At 41.2% G+C, this 17,893-nt stretch overlaps 4 protein-coding genes across 12 annotated transcripts in view; 2 read left to right on the top strand and 2 right to left on the bottom strand.

The window, feature by feature from the left end:
* Window positions 1–3,159: 3,159 nt before the first annotated feature.
* LOC138137519 (uncharacterized) lies at window positions 3,160–7,596 on the top strand. 2 transcript variants are annotated; one of them, XM_069056956.1, is made up of 10 exons: window positions 3,160–3,433; window positions 3,774–3,999; window positions 4,048–4,203; window positions 4,254–4,431; window positions 4,480–4,598; window positions 4,651–4,822; window positions 4,872–5,022; window positions 6,834–6,945; window positions 7,005–7,123; window positions 7,172–7,596. In XM_069056956.1, exons 1-10 carry the CDS (start codon window positions 3,285–3,287, stop codon window positions 7,551–7,553), a joined length of 1,764 nt encoding a protein of 587 aa, XP_068913057.1. In that variant the 5' UTR covers window positions 3,160–3,284; the 3' UTR covers window positions 7,554–7,596. The 2 variants fall into 2 exon arrangements, with proteins under 2 accessions (XP_068913057.1, XP_068913058.1); XM_069056957.1 differs by lacking the exon at window positions 3,774–3,999 and having other exon boundaries at window positions 3,290–3,433; window positions 4,048–4,431.
* LOC138137514 (PHD finger protein 14) lies at window positions 7,579–11,613 on the bottom strand. 4 transcript variants are annotated; one of them, XM_069056945.1, is made up of 11 exons: window positions 11,312–11,612; window positions 10,775–10,939; window positions 10,595–10,725; window positions 10,012–10,517; window positions 9,690–9,964; window positions 9,334–9,638; window positions 9,015–9,279; window positions 8,258–8,799; window positions 7,979–8,208; window positions 7,733–7,841; window positions 7,579–7,667 (listed from the first exon to the last, which is right to left on the bottom strand). In XM_069056945.1, exons 1-11 carry the CDS (start codon window positions 11,364–11,366, stop codon window positions 7,656–7,658), a joined length of 2,595 nt encoding a protein of 864 aa, XP_068913046.1. In that variant the 5' UTR covers window positions 11,367–11,612; the 3' UTR covers window positions 7,579–7,655. The 4 variants fall into 4 exon arrangements, with proteins under 4 accessions (XP_068913046.1, XP_068913045.1, XP_068913047.1 ...); XM_069056944.1 differs by having other exon boundaries at window positions 7,579–7,841; window positions 11,312–11,613; XM_069056946.1 differs by having other exon boundaries at window positions 7,579–7,841; window positions 10,012–10,490; window positions 11,312–11,603.
* Window positions 11,614–11,725: 112 nt separating this feature from the next.
* LOC138137515 (biorientation of chromosomes in cell division protein 1-like 1) lies at window positions 11,726–15,121 on the top strand. The gene is made up of 7 exons (XM_069056949.1): window positions 11,726–12,488; window positions 12,538–12,713; window positions 12,769–12,956; window positions 13,006–13,507; window positions 13,557–13,728; window positions 13,775–14,758; window positions 14,805–15,121. The coding sequence occupies exons 1-7, from the start codon at window positions 12,168–12,170 to the stop codon at window positions 15,009–15,011; spliced, it is 2,550 nt and encodes an 849-aa protein (XP_068913050.1). The 5' UTR covers window positions 11,726–12,167; the 3' UTR covers window positions 15,012–15,121.
* Fas1 (fasciclin 1) overlaps window positions 15,039–17,893 on the bottom strand; it is a 163,026-nt gene continuing 160,171 nt past the window's right edge. For all 5 annotated transcript variants that reach the window (XM_069056954.1, XM_069056950.1, XM_069056952.1 and 2 more), the window contains one exon: window positions 15,039–16,777. In XM_069056954.1, coding sequence (XP_068913055.1) covers window positions 16,587–16,777 — 191 coding nt within the window. In that variant the 3' untranslated portion in view covers window positions 15,039–16,586. The remainder of the gene's footprint in view (window positions 16,778–17,893) is intronic.

Consider the following 17,893-nt stretch of genomic DNA (forward strand, 5'->3'; position numbering starts at 1 on the left):
GTCGATACCCAACTCACTCTTAAGCATCTGTCTTACGTGTTGCTTGTCTTGATGACCCCATCTCTCATGATACAACTGTAGTGTCGAATTGCTTGCTTTTGCAATACTGACCCTCTCTTCTTTCCCTGGTATGACTGGTTCGATGGCTGCCTTGTACAGTGTTCCACCTTTAACGCGACTTCCGCACAGCACCGTTTTTCCATTAACTTCTAAATAGCATTCAGTCGCTGTTGAAAGGAATCTACTGTTTTCATTTCTGTCTTGAGCTGCTAGAACAGAAAATAAATTTTTCGAAATCTGTGGAACAAGCCAGACATCGTTCAAAGTCATCTTCAGAGAACTAGATCCAGTAAAGGACCAGATCTGAATAGTTCCTTTCCCGATGGCCTTAAGAGCTTCTTGACCAGCTGCCTTAATGACGCAGGGGCTCTGAAACTCTTGGAACTCAATGAACAGGTCCGGGCAATTTGTTACGTGCTTCGTAGCTCCATTATCAATCCACCATCCTGATGAATTCGTTTCTACTTGAAGAATATCTTCACTGATGACATATAAAGCTATGTTTGTATCCAGGGAGTTGCTCTGTGGGGCGTTCTTCTGCGGTCGTCCGTCAGCAATCCACTTGTAACACGTTTTCACCCAATGTCCCTTCTTCTTGCAATAATTGCAGATATCATTCTCTTTCGACTTTTTCGATTTCTTCTTTTCGCTTTTCACTAGAAAGGCAGCTCCGGTAGCGCCCCCTGTGGTCTTTCTAAAGTTTCTTTCATACATGCACAATTGGGTGATTAACTCTTCAAAAGTCTTTTCTTCATTTTTCGACAATAGCATCCAACTGGATCTAAAATTTTCGAAGTCACCCGGTAGAATTTGCAAAACTTTGCAAACTAAAATTAAATCTGGAAGTGCATTCTCATTTTTGGCTTTCAATCCGTTATTTAACTCAAACCACAAATTTTTCAATTTTGCAACGTGGGTCGAAACATCCTCTCCGTTAATCCAACTGAACGCAAAAAACTCTGTACATATTTTGAACAGCTGATCTTTGGATGACGCCTCAAAATTCAACTTTAACGCTTCCCACGCTTCATGCACTGTATCTTTATTCATTATCTTTTGATAAACTGTGTCAGTCACGGAACTAGAGATCATAGATTTTGCATAACTGTTTGCCTTACGAAAAAAATCGCTCTTCATCTTGTGCTCCTTGACAACATTGTCTTCAGCACCAACTTGCAATGGCTCAGGTTTCACTAACCTCCCATCAATGGCATCTAGAGCTCCTTCGTGATAATCCAACAAGTCACGTATTTTCCTCTTCCAAATCGGCCAATCTGTTTCACCAGCCAGGGGTTTTATGTGTTTCGCCAGCTCCATCTTCGAAATGCTGAGACTGCGAGACTCCCAAAAAACACTCTCAACGTGATTCACGAGAAAACTACAACGTGTTCTTTTCCACGCACTTTACTTTAGTCTTTGCTTTAGTGACTCGCGTACACTGGTCCCATAACCTATTGAGGTTTTTCTCTTAATGAAAACAATATTTCGTGTTCTTTATGAATCACTTTAATATCTTTTTTAAGGAAACCGATTACATTTATTGTGATTTTCTGACAAGCTCAAAAAACAAAACATTTATTGTAGAGACGCAGCTCTCAGCTATCTTTATATTTTCTAAAGCACATACTAGTATTTCATGACCAACTTCATTAAACTATAATTATTTTAACATGTATTACATTTTTTGAAATAGCTCTTTAAAAATTTAAAAACAAAATTCTATCGCGTCAAGTCGGACACAGTCACCTATAGTTGAATTTTTTTAATAAACAATTGTCAAAACGTTGTCTTGTTGGTACGAGCCAAACTGTGATTTTCATGATAATACGATTGGTCACATTGAGTGTCAACATTTTTTTATGTAACTGAGCCTGCGCCCCAACGAGCGAGAGTTTATTTCAAATTCGAAAAGGTTTCTCCTGATTTCTCATTAAATTTGTTTTGAAAATGAATTCACGGAAAAAAGGTACGGGAAGTGAAGTGAACATAACCTTAACCATGATTTGGTGTCAAATTGTTATACAGCTGGTCCATATGTCCAAATTTTAGGGTGGTACAGTATGGTTTTTTACTTCATTTTGACACTGACAATTGTTTATTAAAAAAATTTCACTATAGGTAACGATAACCATTATATTAAAATCACTATCTATGTATTGAAAAGTAAAAATGTTTGTAATGACCGTTTTGGAGCAGGTATAAACGTGAAGGGATCGATCCTGTGCCATACTTTTGGCACACCGATCAAAGAAAATACGGAACGTGTCCTCATGGTGGTTACGGTCTTGGTCTAGAAAGATTCGTGTGTTGGTTGCTGAACACATACCACATCCGTAATAATTATTGGCAATGCATTTATATAAGTTATTTTTGTATTAAGTGCGCAAAATGATTGTTTTTTGTTGGGGCATGAGAATGAGTTTTTGGTCGAGACCAATATTGACAAATATTTTTTCACTATCAAAAATGACATACCTACTTTGCGACTTAGGGTTATTGTTTTCCGGGTTGTGCCGCGGTCGTCTGGATTGCTGGGTAGCTGACGTTTCAATAGCCATGCTGCTATCTTCTTCGGAGCTTGTAAATCTCTTTGTAAATAAACTTGCGACTTGATAACGATGCATAAATGTCACGTTTTTTTGACAGTTGTAGAAAATAGTAGTTTATTTGACGAGTCGTGGGCCTTTAAAACGCTCGTTTCACTCCCGTTTTAAAATGGCCCACGCGTGCCAAAAAAGGCCCAATTTACACACGAACGAGTTGAATACTACGTTTTTTTATTCGACGAGCCCCTTAAAAGCTCCAAATCGCTTAAAACCTTTAAAATTAGCTTGACGTTTCGTTTTGACAAGTTGTGACATTTATCAAAATCCGTTCACATAAAGGAGAAAATTCTCAAATTCTGACAGTGTCGAACAAAAAACATGTTTTTTATCGCTTTCTTATGTCTACTATATTGAATAAACACAATTGACATGAAATATCTCTTGTCATTTTTTAAAAAATAAATTTGACAAAAACGTTATCCCTGAATTGACGGAACAACAAAATTTACTATTGTCATTGTCGATATTCGACGCAACACGCAACGTCCAGTATACCGAAAACCTGCCGCTGACGTATGACTCCTTTTGACAACTGACATAACCTCAAATTAACATATGTTTTTATGTTATATATTTAATTTATTGTTTTTGTGATTTAAGTTTATAGGTAGAAGCGTAATGAGTCAGTATTTTAAAGAGTCTTATTTCTGTTTATTGCCGAACGAAGTGTTGATACAAATCTTGAGTGATATCGATACTTTGAGTTTATTGAATTTTTGTGAAGTTTATAAGTGCGACTATTTCTTGCAAGATAGGAATGTTATTCAGTAAGTGTTTCTCATAAATTTAATTTCCAAAATTCCCATATCGCATCGTAAACAATAAAAATGTGTTGACATTTGTTATTACATATTTTTTTTTTATCTACATTTATAATCTTCGGAGCTTTGATCTACGATAACAATAATAATTGTAGTAATAAATGGTGGAGGTGGGATAGGAGTAATAATAATATTCGAAGCTCCTTAAATAAATTTGATAAACAAAAAATGTAGTAGGCTTCGAATTAAATTTGTCAAGTTTGACTTGACTTGACTGACAGGCCAGATGGCGACACTGTGCACTACGAATTTTGAAAGTTTTCCACCTAAAATAGTCAAATTCTAGAACCATTGACTTGTACAAGAAATATCCACTTGAAGACTTGAGTTTTTTGTCAAAAAAAATCGTTTTTGAACATGTAACCACATTGAATGTGAATTGTTTGTACTGGATCCCGGCTGCAAAGCTACGCAAGTTTGTATCAAGACTGATCAATTTGGAGACATTGTATGCGATTCAGACTAAACTCAGTCTCACTTCAAACGATGCGGAAGTCTACAGCAACTCCAAGGTGTCTTTTACAACTTCAAACTTCCAATTCCCAGCACGGTTGTTGTAGATCCGAAAACTGGGTGTCTCGATGGGCGGAAACGAGGAGTTGGGCACTCACAAGATTCTATCTGTCGAGAATTTGTACATCAGTGTTGTCAAAATGACAACTCTGAGTGGTCCCTTAAGTCTGGAGATGCTTTTCCCACGGCTGAGAAAGCTTTGGGTGCGTTGATTCCGCTAGCTCTTGCAAATTTACTCGTTTCGATCTCGCAGATCGACGTGGAGGAACCGTGCGGCAAAGAAATCTTCCTCCACTGCATCAACGGCCAAAACAAGACCAAAATATTCTGCCAAGTCAACGCCCCAATCCCACCGATCAGTTTCGACCATTACTGGTTCACCACGTACTACTCCAATCGAAGGATATGCCAGCCCTACGTGATGTGTTGTGGCAAGTCCCATCAATAATCTAGTCAAAATTGCGACTTTAACGTTTCAGAAAAATTTAAAGCGGGTCAGCGACGCGACAACAGCGAAATCGAAGCGAGCCTTGCGGAGGGTTGGAAGGTTTTGAACGAGTTGCACTACAGGACACCCTACGGGCCGAGGGACGCTCGCGTAAGTACAGCACCTGACTCAGCAACTTGTGACAAACAGCGTATTTGCGTAGCGTCTGCAATTAAAGGAGAACACGCTGGACGACATTTCTTTCGAAGAGTTCAATTTTAATCACTGCAGAGCGATGTGCAGTCACAGGTGTAGGGAGGCCGTTAAGCAGATACTCAAGTCGAAGAACGCCGCGAGGCTCGAAAAGGTTAGCTTGATGATGTGCTATCTGCAAAGTGAGTTCGAGACGTTTGTTTGATCGAATTAATCTTCGTTGGTGTTTAGACGAGAACGCGAGGGCGCCGGTCAACATACAAGACACCGGTTTCACGAGGAAAAGAATGGGGGTGGAGAATTCGGTCAATTTTCATCCCGCCGAAGACATTTTCAGGAATTTTTTGGGCTTGCGACATTTGGAAATAGATGTTTGTTTTGAGTGAGTGTGTTGATTAAACATGTGAAGAGCTGCGATAAGATCGACCACGCTACTAGGAAATCCCAACTGATTGAGGCAATTCTTATCTCTCTGCACCGCATAAATTCAGTTTCCTTTTATTTATATTTACATAAATAATACACCAGCAATGAGAATGATTTTAAGATCACAAAATGCGCTCAATTCGGTCTAAACATTCGTTCTCTTTAAAAATGAACAAGTTATTAAGTTCCTCCAAAAGAGCTCTGCCCACGTCTTTATTTTGTTGATGAGAGTTTTTACAAAAAACATCGTCTGCACAGAAGTTTTGAATCATTAAATTCATTTTCAAACTATTTTAAGTTCTTTTTTTATTAAAATTTTATACAGGGTGTTTTATAAGTTGAGGCGTTCCTTGTAACACGAGGTACTATAATATACTATACATAATTCTTAAGAATTTTAGCCTAAATCTTCTTAGTAAAATGTTTGTATTAACGGAGATAATTGATTGTATATTTTTATTGTTTTCTAAAATTTTGAGTCCGGTCCTGTCTATTTCTCCGCTGTACTAGATTAATAACTGACGTGGCCCAGGATGGTGTCTTTCTGGAAATCGCTCTGCATACTCTCTGGACACCGCAGCCGCATTCTGATAACGTGTGTTACCCGTGGGTCGTTTGGGTGGTCTAAAACCACCCCCGCTCGTTCTTTTGCCACATTTGGTCCCAACTTTCTAAAAATAGTCGACGCCGGCCGGAAACGGCACGGCACTTCTCTACCTGATCTAAGACGAGAGGGTTGTTTTTTTTCCGTGCTCCTCTCCTTCTGCACAAAGGGCCTGACGGTCCGGGTAAACCGGCTGGACTGCGAAACGGCTATCTTCTTCGACGGGGTGCATTTGCTACTCCAGCGTTAAAACGGCATCGGTCAACAAATCTCGACACCGGCCCCGAAGATGGACTCGACAGTTCGACCGCTCCAGGGGGCCGGTGGTAACACGTGATAACATTGCTCGCATTAGCAACAATCTGTGAGCTCATTATTTTCGTAATGATAAAGCCATTCCGACTAATTAGATGACAACTCTGACAGTATTTTTAAAAATTAACTTATTGTATCTTCATTGCCGTACACATTTTACTAAGGTAAAAACTCTTTAGAACAATGCATATTATTACATGTTAAAAGGAACGCCTCAACTTCGAAAACACCCTGTATAATTTGAAAAAGATAGGCAAATTAACCGTGTAGCCTTGGCGAAATGTGGCCAGTATAGCAATAAAAAAAAAACAAGGAAATGTCAAAAAACGCGTTATCGTTTGTTAAATATGGCTTAGCCAAGCTATTCCTCATTTTTCCTATCGTTCTTATTTTTCAAATAAATCGAAAATTAATGCATAATGACGTGTTTGTACACGCTCGCAGCTAACGTAATAGAACAAAATTCAAAACATTATATACAATGATTATAGAGGTATACCTACTCTTTGATAAAAAAAACCTCAATAACGTTCGAACTTAAAAATTTAATGAATAACGGTCGAATTCGACCGCTGGGCGACCTCTAGTATTTATTAATGGATAATTAAGAGATAAAGGCAATAATTGTGAGTGTTTTATGGACCATTTAAAAAAAATATAAGTATGAATATTATCGATGCTGTCTGACTCAACGGGAAAAGCCCTGACGCAACAATTAAAATTACATTTTTATCTTAACAAGCTAAAACACTTGTTGGGTCGGACTCTAATTGTTTTACAAGATTCTAAATTTGAATTATGAAATCTTTGATGCAGTTACGAAACATTCCCTTTTTTGGACATTTTAGGGTGCCCCATCACAGCGCGATTCAGGCATACCCCCTCATTGCCCTTTTCGAAAACTTGCAGACTCTAATCCTCGAAATCCCTATCACACTAGATGGAACTTTTTTGACAGAAGTACAATATAAGAATTGCTTAGAATACGTTCCTCGTCGACTAATCGATCAAACTTGTAGGTTTTAAAAAAGTGTAAACGCTTAGAGAGACTCAAGATACGCTCCAGTTCTCTTCACGAAAAACTGAACTTCTCCATGAGTGCCGCGATTGTTCATGATACCGCCTTGAGAGATTTCAGGTAGGTATTTATAGACATTTCAAATCCAATTTGACTGTTTTCCTTCAGTTTCGAGAACAGTCGAATCCAATTCGATAATCTGCTCAAACGGATGTGTACGATTGAGTCACCAAAACTGGAACGAATCGTACTTGCTTGTGATACTACTGACAAGTTCAGTGCTGAACCGTTAAAGAAATTTCTCGAACTGAACCCGCAATTGACTTTTTTGTACTTCTTGTTGAGGGAATGTACCAATGCTTCCGTTAGAATGGCGCAACAAACTCTAAATGACTTTAAGAAGAATCATCCATCGAGGGTGTTCCTAGTGAAGAAGGTTCCTATTAGCGGGCCAGGCTACCCCATCCCGGACGTTCATTTCTACGAAATGGTCAGGCGTGGTAGCAACGTCGCCAGTCTCCACGCTTTACAAGACTTTACTTCGTTTTAGTTTGTTTGTTTGGTTTATAAATAAATTGTTACCGTTTCGAATATTTTATTGGGGTCATTTTATATCATTATAAAGGAACTAACCTAGTTATGTATTAAAAAATTATTCAGAGCCCTGCAAAAATGTCAGTATTATGTTCTGCTTTCATGTTAGTAGTCGGCAGTTGACACGGGACTTACCGTTGGATCACAATCGGCACAATGCCAGGAGTAGCCCCTCTTCTTGGGGCTCTTTTTAAGGGGTGGATCCAGACAAGCGAAGTGATAGACCTTCTGACAGTCGTCGCACCTAGGACAAAATCACCCCAGAAATGTCAATCGTGTGCGCAGCAGCACCCTTTCGTATTCAAATGTCAACATGTAAGGTACTATATCAAGATATAGAACCTCACCAACATGCAAGCTACAGCGCCATCTGTCAATTACCTGACCGAATTATTGGCGAGCGTCTGGGTGCGGCAGACATCGCACGTGCTGTCGAGATTATCGGCAGTTTTATCGATCAACATAGGCGACGTCTCTTCCTCTATCACAGGCGGTAACAGTTTGACCGTGACCGGGGGCGGAGCGTTGTCGTTGTTCTCGTTGGGAACGTAGAAACACTGTGGGTTGGACTCGGACGCGACCTCCCCAGCCGGCAGCGGAATCGGTTTGATCTGTCCAAAATCTCAGTGAGCGAAACTACACTTTGACTCGACTGAATACCTTGATCGTGATCCTCGGGTGCGGTAGCGGCTCCTCCAGATCGAAGCTCTTCTTCTTCCTCTTTCTCTTGTGCTCTTTCGACGGAGTGCCCAACTCTGGCGAGTACCTGTTCTTGTGCTTCTCGCGCCTCCTCTTCTTCCCCGACTTGGAGACATGCCCTTTGCCCTCTATCGGTGTTTGGAAGCCATTCATTTCCGGATTCTCCACCGGAAGCGGGACGAGCAAACCCACTTCGTCGTATTTCTCGGGCTCGACCGGCTTGATTTTCAGCTTCGGGGTTGTCACCTCTGGGTCGGAGCGCGCCTCGCGGCTGTACCGGCTCTTGCTGCGCCGCGGAGTTTTCACCTCTTCCACCTCCGAGTCCGACGTCTTGTCGCACTCGGAGCACTGCCAGCCGTACAGCTTCGACTTCTTTGGCAGACGGGTCAACGGCGGGTTCAGGCAGTTCAGGTGGTAGTAGAGGTGGCAGGTGTCGCACTTGGCCAAGAGGTGTTGGTCACGTTTTTGCCGGCAGATGCCGCACTCGTTCAACATCAAGGACTCTTCACAACAAAATAAATTAACACCACATCTGCGCTATACGCTATTGCCGAAACGTCACAGATGTGGACTGGGGACTTGTTGTTAAGTTGGCACTACCAGGAAAACTAACTAAACGCGCTTGGGATTTATGACAAATTTCTCACCAACCAGTTCAATCATAAGTTTTAAGCGACCTTGAGTTTGACAGTCCACATCTAAGACGTTTTTACTCTACCTTGCTTGGCGTGACTACTAAGGACGCGATCCGTCCGCCCCGCTGGAATGATATTGTTCAAGGGGAAACCCACCCCCATTTTCAGAGCCGCTGCTGTCGGAACCATCATAGGCTGAGTAGTTCGCGTGATCGGTGGTCTACCCAAGTCCTCGATGTTGGGGAGGTTCTTCGTCGGACAAGCGCTCAAAATGGCCGAGTGATACTTGTGTATCATTTGTTTCAAGTCGATGTTCTTTTTCGCTTCTTCAGAGTTCGTTTTCAAGAGCTTTAAGCAAGCGAGATGTGTTTGCAACGGTGGTTAGTGCTTGACAACAATTACCTCGTCGTATTTCACCCTCAAGTCTTGCTGTTCCTCGAGGAGGTGTCTGTTGTTGTCCAGAAGCTTCTCCAGAGTATCTTTCATTCCTTTGAGGCGATCGTTCCGATCGAGGTAGTAGGCAATGAACTCGACCGTGAAAGCTGGAGGAATGTGCCATTTTTTCCTCACGTCTACCAGAGCAGCGGTTTGGGCTTCTTGCATCTCCAGGACCATCGTGTTGATCCCCATGAGTTCCGCCTTTCGCAGAAGCTTCCGACAAGCCGAGGCGCTCGTCGTCAACAGTCGCGGCATCTTCTGTGTCGGTACTACAAAACGAGAGCTCTAGAGGAGCAAACTTATCAAAAATAAATCTGTACCCCAAGGTGGAGGCTTCAGCGATTTGTGATTGACAAAGTGCATCTTCTGCTTCTCCAGCTTTCTCTGAATCCTGACTTGCTCCGGCGTATCCTTGTGTCCCTCTTTTTCAAACTCCAGTCGTCTGTAATGCGTGCGCAATTGCAACGCCAGGTAATTCTTCTTTCGCCTCTTGACGAGAGTCTTGTCAGAATGTAACTTGCAATGGGCGTAGAAGGGATCAGCTTGGTCCACTTCTTCCGAATGGGCCTCCGATAGAAACCCTTCCCTCTGCGCACTTGACAAAAAAGTGAATCACAGCGCAGAAACTTCACAAAAAATTACCATGTGACGTGGAAGTACGTTTTGCACATGCCGGCATCGCATCCTATGCAGACACCAGTCCTGGCGAACCTGTCGTCGTGACAGAGGCTGCAACTCTTCGCCCCCCACTTGCTGTACGGCATCTCGAAGAGGGTGACACTCGTCAGCTTGTCGACCTCACCGAACGCCACGCCGGGGACGTAGAGGGCGCACACGAGGTGTATCCATTTGCCGACGTCGGTCTCCTTGAATATGCCGCCGGAGTTGGGGCACAGTTCACAGATGGGATCCCTAACGCCGGCCTTGCAAGCTTCGCAGAACCAAGGGGCCGTGGGGGATAGGGAGTCGGTGCTGGCCAGGCTGGCGGAGTCGGAGACGCCGTAACACGCCTCATGGACGGTGACGCCGCAGCTGTCACACTCGACGATCTCGTTGATGCCGTCGCTTTGGTCCCCGAGGCAGCCGCAGCAGATGAGGATCTGGGCATCTTTTTCGTTGAACTGAAAACAGCAAATTCGGAAAAAGTACTGACTGGGATGATTTAATTTGTAGTTTCTTCATAAAAAAAAAAATAATGAAAAATTCGAGCCGCTTTGGCACTTACTGTGTTTAGCTGTAATTTGGCCTGTTGGATAACGTCTGCGACGGACAGGCCATCTCCGTTAGGAAGATTAAGATTTTTCAGCTCATCTAGATCGGATCCTTCAGATTCCTCATCCTCGCTGCTGTCATTACCTGCAAAAGCCTCGTAATTGTCCAGATCCAAGAGCCGCAAGCCTCATACCTTCATCTCTGCTCTGCGCCGAGTCATCCTCGTCGTCGCTGACTTCCGGGTGGTCCTCGATGCGAAAATCCGAGTCGTCGGAGCTCTCCTCTTCGAGATCGAAATCCAAAATAGAAGCCTGAGTCTCGACAGGCTTGACCCGTCTCTTGTTGGGGTCCCTCTCGACTGTTAAAAAATCCATCAATTAGTGTCGCGGAACGAATGCATTTTATCGATTAGCTTTAAAGCAAAAAAAACCTCAAAACGTTGCCAAATCGGCCCAAACGTCGCAACCTGAACTCTACCCCCTCGCCCACGCCTGGCCCCGCCCCGTTAAGGGGGCCCGGCGGCCGCGCGGACACCTACCTGAGCTCATTTCTCGCCGATTTGTGACATTATTAAAAATTTATTTAACATGGAGACACGGACATAACCTCACTTCCGCGCGTCATTCGACCGACACCGGCACACGAGCGTCGAGCTTTATCGATTTTCGAAATGTGACCGGGAAATTTTGTAAAAATACAACAACTTTAACCGGGTCGTGGTCGTACTTACTGGCTGTCTTCGTGACGAAGTCGATGTCTTCGGCGTTCTCCAAGTGATTTGCCATCTCGCGTGAAGACGGCCTCGTGTTCTGTTCAGGAGGTACCGAAAAGGCGCGGGCCACCTGCCAGTTTACTTCTTAAATTCGCCTGCGGTGCTGGCAGATTGTTTGCAATCGGAGCGAATTTACGCTTTCGTTACTTGGTTATGGAATTTCATTTTTTACGACACACCAAACGTTCCCACAAGGAAAATTTGACTCGATATTTTCTTGAAAAAATTATTCACGACCAAAAAATGCCCAAGAACGAATCTGGAAGCTGAACTGGAGATCTACAAACGAATTCACTCAAGCGTTAGTGCTTGAGTGGATGACTAATTCTGAAGGCTCTTTTATTCACTCTTAACTTAGAAAACACTGTAAGTGGTAATTGCTACTTGTAGAACAGACTCAATTTTATACTTTTAATCCTATATTGTTAACTTTTCAAGAAGAGTCGCAGTTCTGGGAGGACTCAAAGGTGTATGCATGCAACCCACAATACACGAGTGCTCCAGGTGGGCATTGACAGTGATGTATTGTGGGCCCTACAACCCACAGTCTACAATCTAATTATTCTAATTGCTAAAAAATTGTTTTATTTATTAATGTTGTTTTAATTTAATTCTGAAAATACAATTTTAATAGGTTAGGATTGTGAAACGATCAAGGCCTCTCAAATGTCAACTGATCTAACCCACCACAGCCTCCTTGGGTTTGTTGTTTCCACAGTGAAGTGCGCTATCTGGTGTAAAACGTCACAGTACAAATGTCACATTTCAAATTTGATGTAATCTTCAGGTGCTAAATCTTTAATTTTTTGCAGCTATGATTACTTTGAAAGTATCATTTTTACTTGCAATCGACTTGCAGGAAGAAGAGCCGAAAAAACCTGCTAAAAAACGCAAAGGTCGCAAAGGCCGGAAGCCCCGAAAATCTGTAAAATCCAGAAAGAGTAGGAAATCAAAAAAATCGAAAAGTTCGAAGAAATCTAAAAAGAAGAAGAAAACGAAAGTGATAGAAGAAGATGACATTTATTCGGTGATAGAGGTGCAAAATCCGATAAGTTATGTCCACATTGAGTATAGTTTGTTTCCTAAAAAATTTAAGTATAATGTTGACATTGTGTGTTGGGGTCCTGTGGCAAAAGTAATGAATGTAAACCACCCCCGCAAAGATATATCAGTTTGTTTGTCAGATTTATACCAAAAATGGGGTAAAATGTTTGAAGACGGTCATAACAGGTGACTCTGCGTGGGTACCGGTGTTTATAGAACATTACCTTAATCCACTTTCTACTGAGGAAATCCGACGAATGTTGAATCAAATCATTTCGCTTCGTATTCAAACAGGAAAAAATAGTTGTGGAGCTAAGTAAGTTAAATTCTCATGTCTCAGCTTTTGGTAATAAAAATTAGGTGTATTGCAGGGCCAAATCTGATAAAGCTTCTGTGTTCTACATGTACAAGGACGATGATAGAGATTTTGTGGAATTGTACAACCAAAAACCGAAGAGTGACAGTTACGAAATCGCGAAAAAAGAAATCGAAAGAATATTGATGAAGTTGTTGGTATTTCCAATCAACCACGAGATTGTCACGTGGATATATAACATAAGTATGAAAGATATGAATTTGAGGTAAAATTTGTAAGAAGAGTGTTTTAGATGAGGTACATGCGTTCAAAATTTCAAAAATAATAAGCAAAAGGTCGCGAGGTGAGGAGGTTTATTGTAAAGATTTTTATAATGAAGAAAATGAAGATTTTATGGAGGGTAAGAAAAGTAAGAAGGGTGGAAAGGGTGGGAAGAAGGGTAGCAGTAAGAAGAGTAGTAGTAAGAAAAGTAAAAGTAAGAAGAGTAGCAGCAAGAAAAGTAAGAGTAAGAAAAGTAGGCGAAGTAAAAAAGGGAGCAGGAAAACTGGCAAGAGTTCTCGTACTGGTGGAAAACAGAAGACAATCGACTTGAAAATTCCTGCTCACGTGCTACTCTCAGACCCTGCCCTAGCGACGTACCAGGTGAAGGACATCGGCGCTAAGTTGTCAGAAATCTACATCTTGCTGAGCAGCGAAGACATCTTGACCTTACGCCAGAAAAGAGAACTGTGTCCGTTGGTGGTGAAAATTCGTAAAATCAATGACTTACCTTGCGACGTCTTAGCCCAAAACGGGTTAGTACTCAACTCCAGATCGAGCGACTTGAACGCAACAAATTTTCAGATTTCAAAAAGTCTACTCTGTTTGCAACATTCCCCAAATTTCCACATTCCGAACCTCACTCAGACCCACCAGCGAGACCGTCAGATTCGACGAATCTCGCTTCATCATCACCAGCGACGTGCCAAAAATCAAGATTCTCGAATTACTGGAGACTCGTCGGGTGATCATAAAAGTAACTGAACTAGTTTTCGTTCCCTCGTTTTAATTTTTCAACGCAGGTAGTTGGGGTTAGAGAGATTGCGGCCAAAAAACATCTCGGTAAAGACGAGTCCAGTGGTAAGAAGAAGAAAGGGAAGAAGGGGAAGAAGAAAAAAAAGTCGTCGAAGAAGTCGTCGAAAAAGTCCTCAAAGAAGTCGTCGAAAAAGTCGTCAAAGAAGTCATCGAAAAAGTCGTCAGAAAAGAGTGTTGAGAATAAATCTGGAACTGAAACAGAAATTATCACTCTCGCCGTGGCCACGTTCGACTTAAGCTCCCTCGCCAAGACTTTCTTTCTGTTCAAGGAGAAGGGCCAGTGCCGCAATTTGCGTTCTGTTATCACCGAGAAACCGCCCCCGGTCCAAGCCTTCTTCATCGACAAGTACACAGTGAACGAGTTGAGTCTGACAGTTTTGGATGAGAATCACACAAACACGTCGCCGTTAACTGATCCGATTCTGCTCCTGAATGGGACCACCGTAAAATTCGAGGCCCACTTCTTGACCCCTGTGCATCCCCTGTTCTTCATTAGAGACGTAGAAAATGTGTATAAACGCCTCTTGCTCATATTGTTCAACGAGGACGTCGCTAAACACCTCGTCAGTTCGATTCTATTCTACAACGAAGCCTTCCTAGGAGCGGGACCGTTCCTCGTCCCTAATAACTTTATGATTCAGAGAGAGTCGTGCAACACTGACGAGTCGGTCCTGGCACAGCGAGAGAATATGCTGTCGGGGTTCATAATCGACGACGGCAACTGTTTTATCCTGTATGTGGAGGGTCATTCCAACGGGTACATCCTGTCGCTGGTGCACCAGATCAGCACTTTCAACTATTCGACAGGGAAGGTTTTTTACAATTCGGACTATCTGTTCGAAGAGAGACTGTACATGGCGTTCCACAAGTACGGCGGATTTTTCACCGTGACCTTGAAGCTCCCTCTGGTGGATATTTTCGCACAACGGAAAATGTACCTTGAGGGAAACGTTCCGTACTACTGTTTGAAGGTGAAACAAAAGCTCAGAGACTCGAGAAACTTATTTGTTGTTCCAGGCGATCCAGAAGCTGCACTTGATGTTCAATTCGACAACTTTCCAGTCGATTCTGAACCAGAACGTGTTGCCGACAGAAGTCGAGCTGGTCTCGTTTTCGACTGAATTCGGTTTTCAGGTTCGGTACAGCAGCAAAGAGTTGGAGAAGAGGGAGAGCGGCTGGGGAATTATGTCGTCTCACACCGACCTGTTCGGCCACAGAGTGTAACATTTTGGAGAGAGTGAAAGCAGCATGAGAGCACTGAACGCTTTATTGGGAAAAATTATATACAACACTACTTAAAAATTAACAATAAAAAATGCAACTGAGTGGTTACAGACTGACGATTTATTGGGATCTCAAAGTGAAAGAAAAATGACAGTTTGAGACTGAAGATTAGGTTCACATTGGCAGTGCATTTACTTTTCTTACACACACACAATTATACTCTATATGATTAAGCTTTTAAACATTTATTATAATTCTGTTTAACTAGTATTATGGTACGGTACGGTCAGTTCTTATACATTTATGTTATACATAGACAGAATGACTAACTTATCCGAAAGTAGTAATCGATTCAGTCCGAATTTTTCGATCTGGGCTATTTCTTTGGTTTCAGTATGATAACAGAGTTCATACATCGAGAGTTCAAGAAAGAAAAGAGTCGTGATTAAATTCCGTTTGAAAAAATTGTGCTGGATGATGTCGTCACGTGTGTAGAAAACGTTTCAGGAGGTATGAACTCTTGACATATCAATTAAGTATCGACAATGTGAAGCATTTCAGTGCCCAAAGACCTATAATTAAAGTTATAAACTACATAAAGCAATTAAAGAAAAATGTACCTAACCTAGATTTATTATCTAACATTTATAAACATTTACTGTCAAAAATATGAACATTTATACACATCCACACGTATGTACAATAACTTATCATATTTTTTTTAAATTAAATATAAAAGCAATTCATCCTAAACGTCATACATGTACTTAAAGGGTTACTGTTAAAGTGAAACACAAACAGTTGAATTTCTATTAGAGTATTGCAGAAGCAAGGTCGAAAGGGTAACTGGAAAGCTTTAACAATTTTTATCCGAATGAAGAATGTCCGTGATGGAATGTCGTAAGTTAAGGGCACTACTAAACGATCTCTTTACATATAAACGATTACTCTGATATAGATCATAGAGAAAACATTTTCAAATACTAATTCAGTCGTTAACAATGTCATTTAGAAAAATCATTTATCCGGCATCGCTGAACGCCATAAAATCATTTCAAAGAGAAGGCAATTTTTTTTTCAATAAATAGGTACAATTTTTTAACGTGTAATCTTTCAATCTTTCAACATCTATTATATAGTTATTTGATTTGATAGAACATCTGTTTAGAAACCAGCTGAAATGCTTCAGATTTGTGTAGTGTCGGGTACAAATATTTCTGGAAAAATAGCGTAATTTGGGTCTCCTACTTATATACAATAAAAAATTGAACTTATCGATCGACTTATTTACAAATCGTAAATAATAGCCTAATACATGATAAAATTAGTTTTTGGATCTTGGTGCAGTAATTTGATTATGAATTATTCAAAAACGTGTCATTTCGGTCATGATATATTTATTGAAATCTCGGCGAAGAGGTGCAGCGACTCGAACAAAACGCAACAGAAAAAAATGGATTCTGTGTTGAGGACAATGAAAAAAAACCCAAGTGTCTCGCCGCAACCCTCCGCCGACACCAGCTCTTACGCCGTATTAAGTTTTCACAACTCTAGGACTAAAATGAAAGGACACCATTAAAGCAACAGCCATTTGGCGACCAGGATCATTATTAAATGGGGCGCGAAATGTAGAGACGAGGCGCCGCTGACTCGGATGTCGCCGTCTTGCAAGAAGGGTGCATCGATGACGTGGATGACGCCGTTGGTGCATGCTACATTTGGTCTGAATACGGGGATTCTCTCGCCTTTCCAGTGGATTATGAAAGCTGCGAAAAATGCAACCGTGAAAAATGGGGCCCGTGGAGGTCGACGAATCAATCAATCTGTACATTTTTCGATTCGATATGGACAAATTTACCGGAAACGTCGACTAAAGTTAATTTTGGTGGAGGCGCCGGAATTTAAGACATCGGAGCGTCTGTATTGCTGGTTGCGTTCGAAGGGTACAACTCCGATAATAATTATTATAAACAGTCGAAAATTGGAGAATGCAACTGCATTCGTTAATATTATTGTTACGACGCTTTTAGCTAATAAGTTTTTTTAATGAAAAGTAGTTTCCTACATTTAGGGTTATGTAATGCTGTTTGGTGGCGGCGGCTAGTGAGTGGTAGAAGAGTTTACTCTCGACTAATTCATCGGATTGTTATGAAAGCTAATGCATGTTTTTCTGGAAATGAATTTACTGGTCGTTGGATGTTATGTTTTTGTGATTTCCAAACAATTAGTTGCATTACTAATTCATATAAAATCTGTTTTTCTACTTTGCGTTCGTACTGATGCTATTACGATACTGTTTTGCGTATCGTAATAGGAAAAGGCGTGATATAATAATAATACTAAAAACAGTGAAATTTAATTTTTTAATGTTGACGGATACTGTGGTGTCGCGGCAGACCGCACACGTGACCTTGGGTGGAATCCTTCAACGTTAACGGTTTTAAATTTTAATTTTTTTTTTCAATGAAAAAGTGGCAAAGTAGAAAAAATACTGTATGACATCTCGTTTATAAGGCATTTTATCGCACTTACTTCTTTAGGGCACTCCTCGCTACGCTCGTCCGTGCACTAAAACCGTGCGTGCGATAAAATGCTTCTTATAAGACTCGTATCATAATATACTATTATTGACTACTTATTTTTAGAATCAATTAACAGTTATGACAAGAGCATCGTTGAGCACTATTGTCTTCGAGGTAGATGGGATATGAGAGTAATGAACTGAAGGTTATAAATTTACTCACCGTACGACTCGTAAAACATTTTCAGTTATAAATTTTCCAAACTGGTATAAGTCTAGTTCAACGTTCAAGCTCCAGTCTTGCAAGAATGCGCTGTTTTATGCGATGAAACTTTGTTTTAAGGAAAATAAAATTATCTAC

The sequence above is a fragment of the Tenebrio molitor genome, chromosome 8, assembly GCF_963966145.1.
Source record: "Tenebrio molitor chromosome 8, icTenMoli1.1, whole genome shotgun sequence".
Taxonomy (NCBI): domain Eukaryota; kingdom Metazoa; phylum Arthropoda; class Insecta; order Coleoptera; family Tenebrionidae; genus Tenebrio; species Tenebrio molitor.

What these genes read in the sequence shown, in the direction of transcription:
- LOC138137519 (XM_069056956.1), top strand. Translation starts at nt 3,285, where the DNA reads ATGAGTCAGTATTTTAAAGAGTCTTATTTCTGTTTATTGCCGAACGAA. An exon ending in AAGTCTACAGCAACTCCAAG is followed by an intron (nt 4,000 to 4,047) that starts GTGTCTTTTACA and finishes CGGTTGTTGTAG; the next exon opens with ATCCGAAAACTGGGTGTCTC. An exon ending in ACCGCCTTGAGAGATTTCAG is followed by an intron (nt 7,124 to 7,171) that starts GTAGGTATTTAT and finishes GTTTTCCTTCAG; the next exon opens with TTTCGAGAACAGTCGAATCC.
- LOC138137514 (XM_069056944.1), bottom strand. Translation starts at nt 11,366, where the DNA reads ATGGCAAATCACTTGGAGAACGCCGAAGACATCGACTTCGTCACGAAG. An exon ending in GGCGCAGAGCAGAGATGAAG is followed by an intron (nt 10,726 to 10,774) that starts GTATGAGGCTTG and finishes AGGCTTTTGCAG; the next exon opens with GTAATGACAGCAGCGAGGAT. An exon ending in CTCGCCAATAATTCGGTCAG is followed by an intron (nt 7,842 to 7,978) that starts GTAATTGACAGA and finishes ATTTTGTCCTAG; the next exon opens with GTGCGACGACTGTCAGAAGG.
- LOC138137515 (XM_069056949.1), top strand. Translation starts at nt 12,168, where the DNA reads ATGATTACTTTGAAAGTATCATTTTTACTTGCAATCGACTTGCAGGAA. An exon ending in AAAAATAGTTGTGGAGCTAA is followed by an intron (nt 12,714 to 12,768) that starts GTAAGTTAAATT and finishes GGTGTATTGCAG; the next exon opens with GGCCAAATCTGATAAAGCTT. An exon ending in CACGTGGATATATAACATAA is followed by an intron (nt 12,957 to 13,005) that starts GTATGAAAGATA and finishes AGAGTGTTTTAG; the next exon opens with ATGAGGTACATGCGTTCAAA.